The 12,538-nt window shown below is 38.6% G+C and overlaps 1 protein-coding gene across 7 annotated transcripts in view; it reads left to right on the top strand.

The window, feature by feature from the left end:
* Positions 1–12,538, top strand: part of ATF7IP (activating transcription factor 7 interacting protein) — a 112,391-nt gene that overhangs the window by 52,744 nt on the left and 47,109 nt on the right. For all 7 annotated transcript variants that reach the window (XM_075499127.1, XM_075499128.1, XM_075499108.1 and 4 more), the window contains one exon: positions 4,115–5,175. In XM_075499127.1, the coding sequence (XP_075355242.1) occupies positions 4,122–5,175 (1,054 nt within the window). In that variant the 5' untranslated portion in view covers positions 4,115–4,121. Of the gene's footprint in view, positions 1–4,114; positions 5,176–12,538 lie in introns of those variants that run through there.

Consider the following 12,538-nt stretch of genomic DNA (forward strand, 5'->3'; position numbering starts at 1 on the left):
AGATGCACCTCCGTTGGCTTGGTGCCTGGGCCGCTCATTTCCTTCTTGTGACTTGGTCGGTCACACGATAAGTAAAAATTGAAAATACCCAAGCATCAGATGAGGGAAGTGCATAGCAAACTTAGCTAAACTTTGTATTAATTGTTAAGTATAAAGGGAGACTACCAAGACATATCCATTTAGAATGCTACTAGTTTTAAATGTTTTATTTGTGCAAGACTGAATTCATGTAACCTGCTCTGGAGTTGCTCTCTGAAGGGCAACCTCCTTACGCCTTTGAAAGACTGGAAGGCAGTATTTATCAGATGAATGCTGATTGGCGTGCACCGGTATGACCAAACCTGTCTGGACTGGTTACGGATTTATTTGTTTCTTCTTTTACTCGGCTCTCACATGAGATCTGTTACTTGGCTGCAGTGTGCTCCCTTGTGGGTATGGCTAGAAACGCTTTAAGGCTGGTCTGCAGTGATACATGATATTTAGCTCTTAGCCAGCGCTTAGTGTTCATCTTTTAATCTCAACTATGCTTATAATTTTGTCACTTATGGTAGCTTTTATTGGATATTCTTTGGTTGCAAAAGATTGTGGGATTGACCTGAAAAAATGCATGAGTTACTCGAATAACCGTCTAACAATGGAATTTTAGGAGAAGCTTTTTTTTTTTTTTACAGGTTCACTGTGGAACTGTATTAGAGCTTTGTTTTTAAACTAAATTTTTGATAGTATCCTAAGATATAAAATAAACATAATTTTGAAATATATTAGAAATTCAGTCTTATTCAGTGGGGTTTTTTTTAAGAAAAAAGTAAGGATGCGTCAATATAAAGGTATTCTGATGTTTGGTTTTTGGTTATTTTTTAAGACTGCTATTCTTGGCAAATTTAAAAAGGAAGTGCCCTTCATTTTACTCTGTATTTATTGTATTTTATTTTATGTTAAAAATATGAATGAAAGACTGCTTAGATGATTAAGGAAACTAGAGCAGAAAATGTTAATTTGTTTTAAGTTACATTTTATGATTACTCAAGTGATGCACTTACAAATTGGATTTTAAATTGTCTGTGAACACTTGATTAATCCGTTAGTATATCTTTTGGTCATAGGAAAAGTAGGATTGTGAATTTTGTAATATAAGAACCTTTAAATTCTGGGTAATCTTTAGAAAAGAAAGCATTGTAGTCCAGGAGATCAAACTATTTCTCTGTCTTAATTTTGATACAAAGGCCCTGTATCCTTGTACTACATTAACAGAAGATTCTCACTAGCTGGTCACCTATTAGGAGCTTTTGAAATTGTTCAAGGTTAGCCAAGCCTGGAATTTCCTATTTTTTTTCAAATTGGCTCTACTAAATATACATCTGTAAGAGCATGCATGTTGGTTGTAGGGGATTATATGCATGGAACATGAGTTACAATGATCAGTACTTTATTACGTGACAGTGTGATACATGCTTTTATAGTGATGTGAAAAAACATGCTTTACATTCTAAGTTCTTGGGAAGAAGGAAGGGATGTGCTTTCAATAACTGTGTGCACGCTTCTGAAATACTGGGAGGTTTTTATATGCTTCTCCTAACTTAAGGACTAGAATTACTGTGTTAAATGTATTCTCTTCTGGAGGAATATGAGGATACTGTATTTAGCATGTAGACAGTTCTGGAAGGACATTAACAGCTCACTTGGAGTTCATGTTTCATCTGACTGGAAATGGTTATGTAGTGAGAACATTATCTAAAAACAAGTAAACTGATGTTTCAGATCAGTGTTTCTATAGGTGGTGTGTTTTGCTCCCACTAGTGGCAATGCAGTAATAGACAATCCTGTTCAGAAAATCTAGTTCAGGCTGGCAAAAATTAATGGCTTAATGGTATTATTGAGAGTCTGTAAATAGAGCTGGTAAAACCTTTTGTGAAGATTTGTTCATCTGTTCCTGAGGTGTGAATTGAAGTGTTATTTAAGCACCGTCAGTTACTCAAATATGAGGATTCTAGCTTGTCATGCAGAAAAGAACTGAAATAAAGTGGAAGGGAATCTCAATGTTATGTTAATAGGAAATGTAAAACGGGGGAAAAAAATATTTTTCTTTTTTATCATGTTGCTTTCTATTTTGCCCATATTTTTGTCAAGTCACGTTAACTAAGTATAAAAGAAGCCTTGTAATTTTAAATTATGGTATGTCATGATGGTAAGGTTTAGAGTTTGTCTTGATAGTTGAATTCATATTGTAACTTAGAATATATATTCATATCTTACCATAGAATATTCTAGTTGGGCAATGCATAAATGTTAAATAATTTCCTTCATAAACAAACTGTTCCAAGTAAACCAGGAAGGATCCAGCAGAGAACTACGAAAATTACAGGAGCCTAAGCACATGACCTACAATGAGATGCTGAGGGAGCTTGACAACTTTAATCTGCTGAAGAAAAGGCTAAAGGGCAATTTTATGGCTGCCTAAATAAAACCTGTAGGCAAGGTTGGTTAAAAAGAGGGTGGAGCCAAACTGTTACTTAGAGGCTGTGGAATCTCTTTTGTGAATTTTGACTTGGTTGTACGAAACCATTGCTGGTTTGAGCTATCGTTGACAATAGTCCTGCTTTTTTAATTAAAAAAAAAATAGAAATAAAACAATTTATACCCCCACCTGAAAAGACAAAATGCAGTTTATTAATGGATTTCTCAGCTCTGTAAATGAAAGTGGATTGGGGAAGATTCAAAATGAACTGTACTAAATATTTAAAATGCATCCTTTGTGTAATAATTCTGCTGTATCAATGGTATAAACATTTGCTTATCTAGTGCTTGTGGAAAAAAAAATTAAATTCATTGTGCCTGATTTATTTTGCTTCTTTTTTCGATTTGCTGTAATATCTTTTAACTACTGTTACCCAAGTGATGTTTCATATGTTTTGAGAAACTTAAGAAAAGCCGTATCCTAGACAGGAGTAACTTATGATAGTGTAGTAGCTTCAGTAGAGCTAAATTGGTTAGCATCAACTGATTCAAGATCTTAGTTGCTGAGTTTCATTTAGGATATAACAAGTTTCTTAACTGCTTTCTGCTTCTGAACAACATTACCACATCTAATCCTTTAAAACTGCGTCCTAAAACAAGACCACATTGGGGAAAACAATATAGTTTAAAAATCCCTATGGATTTTGTTTGCTTGTTTAATGGAAACAAATGAAATAAGATTTTGTTGTATTTCAACAAAATTATTTTAACTTTCTAGGTAATGCTGGATTTAGCTCCATTTATTGATTTGATAAAATAGATTTTCAAACATTTTTCTTAAATTTTTTATATATTAATCTTTTTCTTAATATTTGCATGAGTGGATGGAATGAATAAAATTATATGGAGGGCAAAAACATCAGTTTTCCTTGGAAAAGGAAATTTTTCTAAAAGGAGCTACAAATCTGTAGTTTTTATGAGCACAAAGGGTCTTAGTAAAATATTACTCCAAATTGAATGAAAGTGCTCTAAAAACCCAAGTTCAGTTAACCATTGTATAATTATGGAGGATGGAGGTCTATTTTATCTATATAGAAGAAAAAAGTATCTTAGTGACACATTCAGGAATTCTTTCAATATACTGAAGGTTTCTTAAAAGTTACTTGATATAAAAATATTGTCATTTCCTCCAGTTGTTAATTATGTTTGAAACTCTTGAAATTACATAGTTTTAGAAAGATAAAATAAATGTAAACTTATGGACCAAGAATATTTCTTACTTTTTTACAAGAAGAGAGGCTGCTGGCTCTTACATTAGCACAATATCTGTTTCTAGCTAGAAAACCTCATTATGTGGCTTTGCTATAATAATACTACGAGACAACTGGTCTAAAATGTGTAGTCAGAACATTACTACATAATGTTATAGTGTGATCTCACTGATCTTTACATACACGTTTGAGCAGCACACGTAGAAACTTGTATTCACTTTTTCTGAGGACATACAAAACGCAAGTGTGTTGTCAGGTGTTTCTTTGTAGATACAGTTAAAGTGATTTCCTTTAAAATGTGCTAAATGCTACAGCCTTTCTTAGGAACACTATAATATGATGATAATGATTTGTTACCTTCACAATTCTTTCTGAATTTTTTTTTTAAGGGTCAAGATGGATAGCACAGATGAACCTCAGAAGAAAGTCTTTAAAGCACGAAAAACAATGAGAGTAAGTGATCGACAACAACTCGAAGCTGTCTATAAGGTTAAAGAGGAGCTGTTGAAGACGACTGAAGTTAAACTGTTAAATGGAAAGCATGAGAATGGAGATTCTGATTTAAATTCCCCTTTAAGCAATACAGACTGTATGGAGGACAAGAGGGAAGTTAATGGCCTAACGGACTTGTGTGTTAACTCTGAAGAAGGAAGAACAGCTTCTGATGAAATTAGTGAAGCCAAAAGCCCTGAAAGTAGGGCAGGGAACATAGTCAATGACGTAGAACCCAAACCTGTAACGCTGTCTCCAGAGAATGTTACTCCTGAGCAAGATAAAGATACTGATACCGCTTTAGCTTGTGAGGCTGAAAATGGAGTGCTTGGTAGCAATAAAGATAACTTCCATGAAGAAAATAATACAAAAGATCATTTGGACCAAAGAGAGAGTGAGATCCCATCAGAAGGTGAAAGTAAATCAATCTGTGATATTAGTGACTCTTCTGAAGAGAAGGGAGAAACAAATGACTTAACTATTAATTCCAATTCATCTGGTGAGGAAAAGAGGACTGAAGAAGCAACTGTTGAAGATGCTGTTGGAGAAGAAGCCATCTCTAGCAGTATGGAAGCTGATGAGGAACCAAAGGACAAACGAGACAGCACTGCAGGTCTTTCAGAAACCACTGTTCAGAAGACAATAGATGAGCCAAGTGAAAATATCTTGGACAATACTGACTCTATGGAAACAGATGAAATAATACCAATTTTGGAAAAACTAGCCCCGGCTGAAGATGAACTGAGCTGTTTTTCTAAAAGTTCTCTGCTTCCAGTGGATGACACAGTCCCAGGTTTAGAAGAGAAAATAGACAGCTGTTTGGGTTCACCATCCAAGCAGGAAAGCAATGAAAGTCTGCCAAAAGAGGCTTTCTTAGTACTGTCTGATGAAGAGGATCCCTGTGATGAGGAGGAGGAACGTGCTGAAGTGATACTACCCAACAAGTCAAGTCTTCCAGGTAAGAATTTTCTAAACTGGTTGTTTTGATTGAAGTCCAGGATTTTGTTCATTTCTGAGAATGACACTTGTGACATGTTTCTAAATCAAAAAGGCAGTCCTACCCACCAGTTCTGTGTTACTTAGTCTTGCACTTTTCAAGGATGGAATTTGAGGCCCAGAAAAAAATGGAAGTAACACCAAAAAACTGTCATCTTCGAGATCTGGTTTGTTTTGGTTTTGTTCTCATACTCTCTGCAAACTGGGGTGGGGTGGTGGGTGGAAGAAGAGGAAAGATGAGTAATTGCCAGACATGGAACAGAAAGATTTGTGGGAAGAGAAGTGTGTTCATTTACTGTTCTTGAGGGGAAGAAAGGATTTCAACTTTGTTTAACGTGCAAATAAATAGTAAGAATGAAAACATGCTGGTAATCCAGGCATGCCACAAGTCCCATTTGTTTCAGATTTCTTTTTTTCACCAAAAGACAGTATTGGAAAGGTTTCATGAAAAATGCAAGTAATGTATGGTTTTCATGCTATATAGCTTTTATTCATTTAACACATTGTGGTTTTTCTCTTAACTTTTATTTGATGACTATGCCAACTGATTAACATTTGAAAGCATTAAGTGTAGGAAGCTGGTACTTTAGACTCTTCATGTACTTAGCAGAAGAGTTTTTATGTTAACCTGAATGGATGTCCTCTATAGTCTGTTATTGTCATACAGTTTTGTAGGCATATTTATTTTTTTGACATAGGGCACTCGTCATACTATTGCACTTCTGAAAATAAACCAGATGAGTAATTTACAGATAAGTTGACACTGCTTTTTTATCTGTAATTAAGAAAGCTGTTGTTTCAAATGATCTTGGGGTTTTTTTCTTTTTTTTCCTCCCCTCCCCCCCCCCCCAGCTTTTTATGAAATGATGACCATGCTAACCCAAATGTGTTTAAACATGCTTGACTGGGTAGGAATTCCATAGATTAAACAAGATTCAGGTGTCTTTCAGTCTCTGGGAAGTTAGTAACCATAGTTTCTCAACTCTTGTTTCATTAATGATGAAACTGTCTTTCACTAATGTGTGATGGCATTCTGAGCCTTCAGTCTCTAAACAACTAGAGAAAGGGAGATAAGAATATGTCTTGTCAGCCATGTTTCAGACTCTTCCTTCTTTTCTGGTATTTACCTTTAAATTTATGCCAGTTAAACAGAGAAAAGGTAGATTCTTTAGTTTCTTCTAAGGATCTTATTTAGCTGTTAGGTGTTGCACTGATTGCAAAAGTGATACCGTTGTTGTGCAATTAAAGTCTTCCAGAAACTATTTGGAGGTGGGGGGTGGCAGAGAGAAAGAACATTTTGTGTACTTGTGTGGAAATTGTAGTGTGTTACGAGTCCCTTTTATAAAATGTACATTGCAAATAAATTGATGATCCTTGGTCTTACCGCAGTTTAAGGGTTCTTTCATTGGATATGAATGAAATTAGAATATCAGGGTTGCTTTTTTCATCTTGCCCACTGAGAAGAAACACTGTGGTCACAGAGGAGTTTTTGCTCTGGAGCAAAAAGACTGAAATGAATACTAAATATTGGACTACGGTTTGCAGAAGTCTAAAATGATTGTATCCAGGATTTCCCCCCCCACAGATTTTCTGTTTTGGTGATGGAATGAATTCTCTTGACTAGTTATTTATTGGCTATAACAGTTTATGACTTTTACAGTTGCATGGCTGTAACTGAGACTGTTCATGAAATGAAAACTGGCCCCTGTGAAGTATGTTCTGTCCTTAACCATCAGTCACCTGTTAATTTCTGCGTTCTAAGTTTCATAAAGCTTGCCTATCAAGTTGCAGAGAAGGGAATTTAAATTTTTCTTAATAGTACATTCTGTGTGAAATACTTCAAGCAAATCTTTTGGGGACCCATTTCGTACTAAATTTAACATGGTATTAATACAAAAATTTTGCAGTCCTTTCACCAGTTTCAGTCTTTCAATAACAAAGATAATAGCAGAGAGGTTGCAGGGGCAGGAAGCAGTTGTATGAGAAAACAGGTAGAGTTACCTTAGAAGATAAAGATTAACTTTTGGAAGGAGTCTGTGAGGGTTAAATCTGTGGAGACAATATGGAGATCATTTGAAGATGCTGTATTGGAGGCACAGGTGGAAGCTGCTCATTAAAAAGTACAGTTCTCAAAAAGCCCGGATGAAAACCAGCATGGCTAAACAATGATGTAAAGAATGGTACTAGAAGACTTTTCTTCAAACGGACAGATTAATAGAATCTTTTTCTCAGGTAGAATTAGTTAATATAATAGCTATGTTGGCACTTAAGATTTTTGGAACGGAAGATTATATATTAGAAAACCTTGGAGCTCTTTGGGTAAGTAAACAAAGGACATGACAAGGAAGACCTGATTGATGTATTTGAATTCTTCTGGATATCCAAACACAAATGATTTCTTACCAAGAACTTTTGGAAGTGGAACTGTGTTCCGATAAGATGGAAAGTCCTCATGGAGGAAATAATCATTTGAAGAATGGAAAGTAAGTCTGCAGTCATCTGTTCCAGAGACTTTGCTGTGCAACAGAATTAATAATTTACCTAAAATGAAGGGTGACTAGTAAGGTGACAGTTTGCCTGTGATACTATGAAGAGCTGTAGAAGAATCTTACAATGCTGAATGACTGGGGTATAAAAATGGCAGATAAAACTCATTGTGGTTAACTACAAAGTGGTATAGATGAGTGTGAAAATGTTCATAACTTGATAGGAAGATAGAACTGACTCACCACTCAACAATTTTCCAGGATTATAGTAGGTAGTTTTGTGAAAACATTGATACAGTAGCAGTTGAAGAAAGCAAATAAAGAATGCTGGGAATAAATGAAGAAATTGAGGAAAACTTTACTATGGGACAGCAAACTCTTAAATGTTTTGTATAATTCTGTTTCCTTCCCCCTCCCCTTATCAAAGAAGATGTCACAGGACTGGAAAAGGTACATGAAAGAGCAACAGGGAAGATGATGGAATTGCAGAGTAATTTTAATTCAACCCTCTGATGGTCTTTATTCCAACCCCCTACTCAAAGCAGGTCCAGTTAGATGGCTCAGGGACCTTGGTAGTTTTCTTTTGTGCATCTCCAAGGATGGATATACCACAGCTGCTTCTTGGGTAGCCTAATATTTAACCAACCTCAACAGCGAAAAACTTTCTGCTTAATTGGAATCTTCTGTGTTCCAACTTGTGTCCATTGCCTCCTGTTCTGTTGCTGTGCACCTTAAAGAGTAGTGGCTCCATCTTCTCTGTGCCCTCCCATTACATAATGGAAGGCAGTGATACAATCTCCAATTAGTTTTCACCTGTCAAGGCTGAGCAAAGCGGTTCTGTCATCTGCTCCTCATATAGCATGTACTTCATCCCCTTTCTGTTGACCTTCCACTGCACTTGCTGTGGTTTTGTCAGTGCCTTTCTAGTACTGGGGATCCAAAAAACAGTCATAGTGCTCCAAATGGGAAGTTCTCAAGTGCTGAACAAAGGAGAATCACTTCCCTTATCCTGCTAGACACATTTATTGTTAATACGGCCTGAAATGCTATTGAACTTATTTCACACTGCTGACTAATGTTCAAATTGTTTTCCACCAGGAATCAAGGCCCTGTTCTACAAAGTTACGTTCTAGCCAGTCAACCCCCAGCCTGTCCTATTGCATAGGGTTATTCCATCCCAGGTGCAGGACTTTACATTTGCACTTGCTGCACTTTGTGTTAGCCCATTTTTCCAGCCTGTCACTGTGGCTCTGAATAGCAGCTATACTCTGCACAATATTTACCACTCCCCTCAATTTGTATCTGTGAACTTGCCAAGTGTGATCTCCTGCCCACAGGTCCAGGTCATTAGTAAATACAATAAACTGCATCAGCCCAGTATGGATCCCTGAGGACTGCCTCTAGTGCTCAGTCACCAGCTGGACTATATACCACTGATGCCAATACTCTGAGCCCATCGTAAAAAGCTACCAGGTCTGGAAGGCACGATTTGCCCTTACTAAAGCCAAGCTGGCTACTTTGAGTCACCTTCCTCTCCTTTGTGTGCCTGGCAATGGCTTCCTATGAATATTTTTTTCCATAACCTCCCCAAGATGTCACGTGACGCCAACCAGCCTGTAGTTTCTCTGAATCATCCTCCTTGACTGTCTTGAAGATGGCTGTGACATTTCCCTTTTTCCAGTCATCAGGAGCTTCCCTTGGTTTCCATGAAGATGGTAGAGAGGGGGCCTCATAATGCTAGCAGCCTACCTCCCTCAGGACTCTTGGGTACATCTCATCTGTTCCTGTGGACTTTTCTATATCCACCTGGCGTAAGTGTGCCCTGGCTCTATCTCCTTGACTGTGGATAGCACTTCACTTCTGCAGACTCTGCCAGGGTCTCTCCCTCTGCTCTCAGGAACTTAGGAGGGAAACTTGCCAGTGAAAAATGGAGACAGAAGAGTTTGAGTACTTCAGCATTTTCCATGTCCTCAGTCATTCGGTTGCCTGCCCCAATGAGCAGTGGCCCCACAATTTCCCTTAGCCTTCCTTTTGCTGCCATTGTAGTTATAGAAGCCCTTCTTGCTCTTCATATCCCCTCATGGCTTCAATTCCAGTTGAGCTTTGGCTTTTCTTATTCCATTCCTGCACAACCGGACAATGTCCCTGTATTCGTCTTACTTTCTCCTCCTGTGTAATTCTTTTTGATATTGGAACTCTGTCAGGAGGTCCCTGTTCACCCATGCTGGCTTTCTTCCATGCTGGCTCTACATTCTGCACATTGAAATTGAACTGTTCTCGTGCTTTGAGGGAGCTGTCCTTGAAGAACAACCAGCTCTCCTGGGTCCTTTTGCTTTCCAGGGCAGCTCCCTTTGGGATACTACTGAGTAGGTCCTGAATAAGGTGAAATCTGCTCTCCTGAGGGCAAGGACTGTAATGATACTCTTCCTGCTGACTTCTTGCAGGATTTAATATTCCGGAGTCTCATGGTTGCTGGAGGTGAACCTACTCTTGACCTTCATGTCCCAGACCAATTCTTCTTCGTTTGTGAATAACAAACCCAACAGAGCATCTCCCCTAGTTGATTCATCAGTTGCCTGTGTCAAGAAATTGTCTTCAGTACACTCCAGAAACCACCTGGATTGTGCCCAGTCATATAGCCCTTCCAGTTAAAGTACACCCATGAGTCAGTCGTAAGGCCTGCGATTGTGTGAGATGGCTCTATTGACTTTCTCTCCTTGATCAAGTAGTCTCTAGTGAGTGCTTAGCACAAGATTACCTGTGTTGCTTTGCCACCTTCTTCTTGCCCACAAGCACTCAACTGGCTCATCACCTGTCCCATGGCAAAGCTCTGGGCACTCCTCTGCATAAAGCACAACCACTCCTCACCCTTTCCAGCCTGGCTTTCCTGAAGAGACTATGTTCATCTGTTGCAATGCTGTTGTCATTTCAGCTACCCCACCATGTCTCTCTAATCCAAATGAAATCATAATTTTGCAGTTGCGTAGGGACTGCAATTCCTCTTGCTTCTTGTGCTGCATTCATTTGTTTACGGATACTTGAGATGATGAACCCTGAGTCACAGTTCTTTCACAAGGGACAAGCAAGCACCTTCCCTGTCATGCTGTTCCCCGCATGTTTCCTCACTGCCTCCTATACCCCAGCTTCAGGTTATGCCAACCATTCCCTACCATGCTAGTTTCAGGTCTTCCTTATTAGGTTAGCAAGCCTGCTTGCAGAACTCTTGCTCAGCTTTGTCATATGGATTCAGTCCCTGCTCAGTAATTCTTGATCATTGGAGATTACCACAGTGAAAGGTGTGAAAACCTTGCTTGCAACACCTGTCATTCAGACAGGTGTTGATCTTCTGGATGCATGCACTCCTACTAGAACTTTTTTTTTTTGTCCCAGTTCATTGGGAGGATTGGTGATAACACCACCTCGGGCCCTTGTGCCCTTCACCCTTTTCTGCAGAGATCCATTGTCATTCTTGGTATGCTTAGAATTGCTTCTGGTGGTATTGTTGGTGCCCATGTGGATAAGCAGCAAGAAGTAATAGGCTGAGAACCAGATGAGCCTTGGTAGCCTCTTTGCAACACTGGGGATCCAGGCCATCAGCAAACAGCTAATGTCTTGAGGCATCAGGCCAGGTTGCTAGGTGGGTACCTCCTGTGGGAGGGAGTCCCTGCTGACTCATCACCCGTCTCTCCTTTACTCAGGCAGTTGGTTCAGACTCAGCTGGCTCTGATGCCTCTGTTAATAGAAGATTTTCCTCTTAATGTGTTTTATCAGTGCTATACCTGTTCAGTAACTGCAGATTTGCAGGTAGAGAGGGAGTCTTCATTCCGTTACTGGAAGTCACATGCTGCTTCTCTCCTCCATTTTGAAAATCTCCATTTGTTACTATTTTCAATATAGCCTCTAGCTGTCCCTATTTCCTTGCACTGTGGGGCTTGGGTTTTTGTCTGTACAGGGTGGTAGTTTATCCCCTCTTTGTCCATTCTACAGAGTCAGTTCATCTCCTCCTACAGCGTCTTCACTTTCTGACTCGGATCAGAGAGAGAACTTTTAGACAAGGATGGGCTGTATTTTAGAGCAGGATCTTTCAGCCTGAAAAAAGAGATGGAGGAGAGATGTGACTAAGTTTTGTAAAATGGTAGGTGGTATGGGATATTTGCTGCCTTTTCCTCTACAAGAACCTCATGTATCAAATGGAGAAAAGTGAAAAAGTGAGAGGCAGGATCAAGGCATGGAAGAAGAGATGGTTCTCCACATGGAGAACTATGGAGCTCCTTGCTAGCAACTCTATGACTGCTAAAAGTTTACCTACATTTGTCTTCTGTGGAAGAGGAATTTTTTTGAAGGGCTATCAAGCACAGAAACCCTAAGGCTCTGGAGGTCTTCCATCAGCGCAACTTTTCAGAAAGCTGAGGAAATTTTCTGGGACTGTGTACTATGTTCTTTTCTCCTCTTTCTCCTCTTTTCTCCTCTCCTCTTTTCTCCTCTTACACTTTATACTGGAAAGCTTAAAAGAACATAAGTTTTGTTCATCTAATAGAAGATTAAGGAGGTCTATAATATTTGCAAATGGGAGCTGAATATGTGGTGGAAAGAGGTTTCTTTAATGTAGCAGACAAAGGCACAACTGCTGCACTTATGATCCACTGGATTTTGCAAACCAGCAATCAGACACGTTTCTGTCCAGCAGACTTTGGAGGACTGATTAATGGATGTTGGATTCATTAGTTGTAATCTTTAAGTCCTTTATGGATTTTTTTCAACAAAAAATGTGGTAAAAATAACTAGAGAGAATATTGTGCTTTGTGTTTGAATCACTGGATTTTTTTTTTTTTTTTGGTG

This window comes from Mycteria americana, chromosome 1 (genome assembly GCF_035582795.1).
Source record: "Mycteria americana isolate JAX WOST 10 ecotype Jacksonville Zoo and Gardens chromosome 1, USCA_MyAme_1.0, whole genome shotgun sequence".
NCBI classification, from domain to species: Eukaryota; Metazoa; Chordata; class Aves; order Ciconiiformes; family Ciconiidae; genus Mycteria; species Mycteria americana.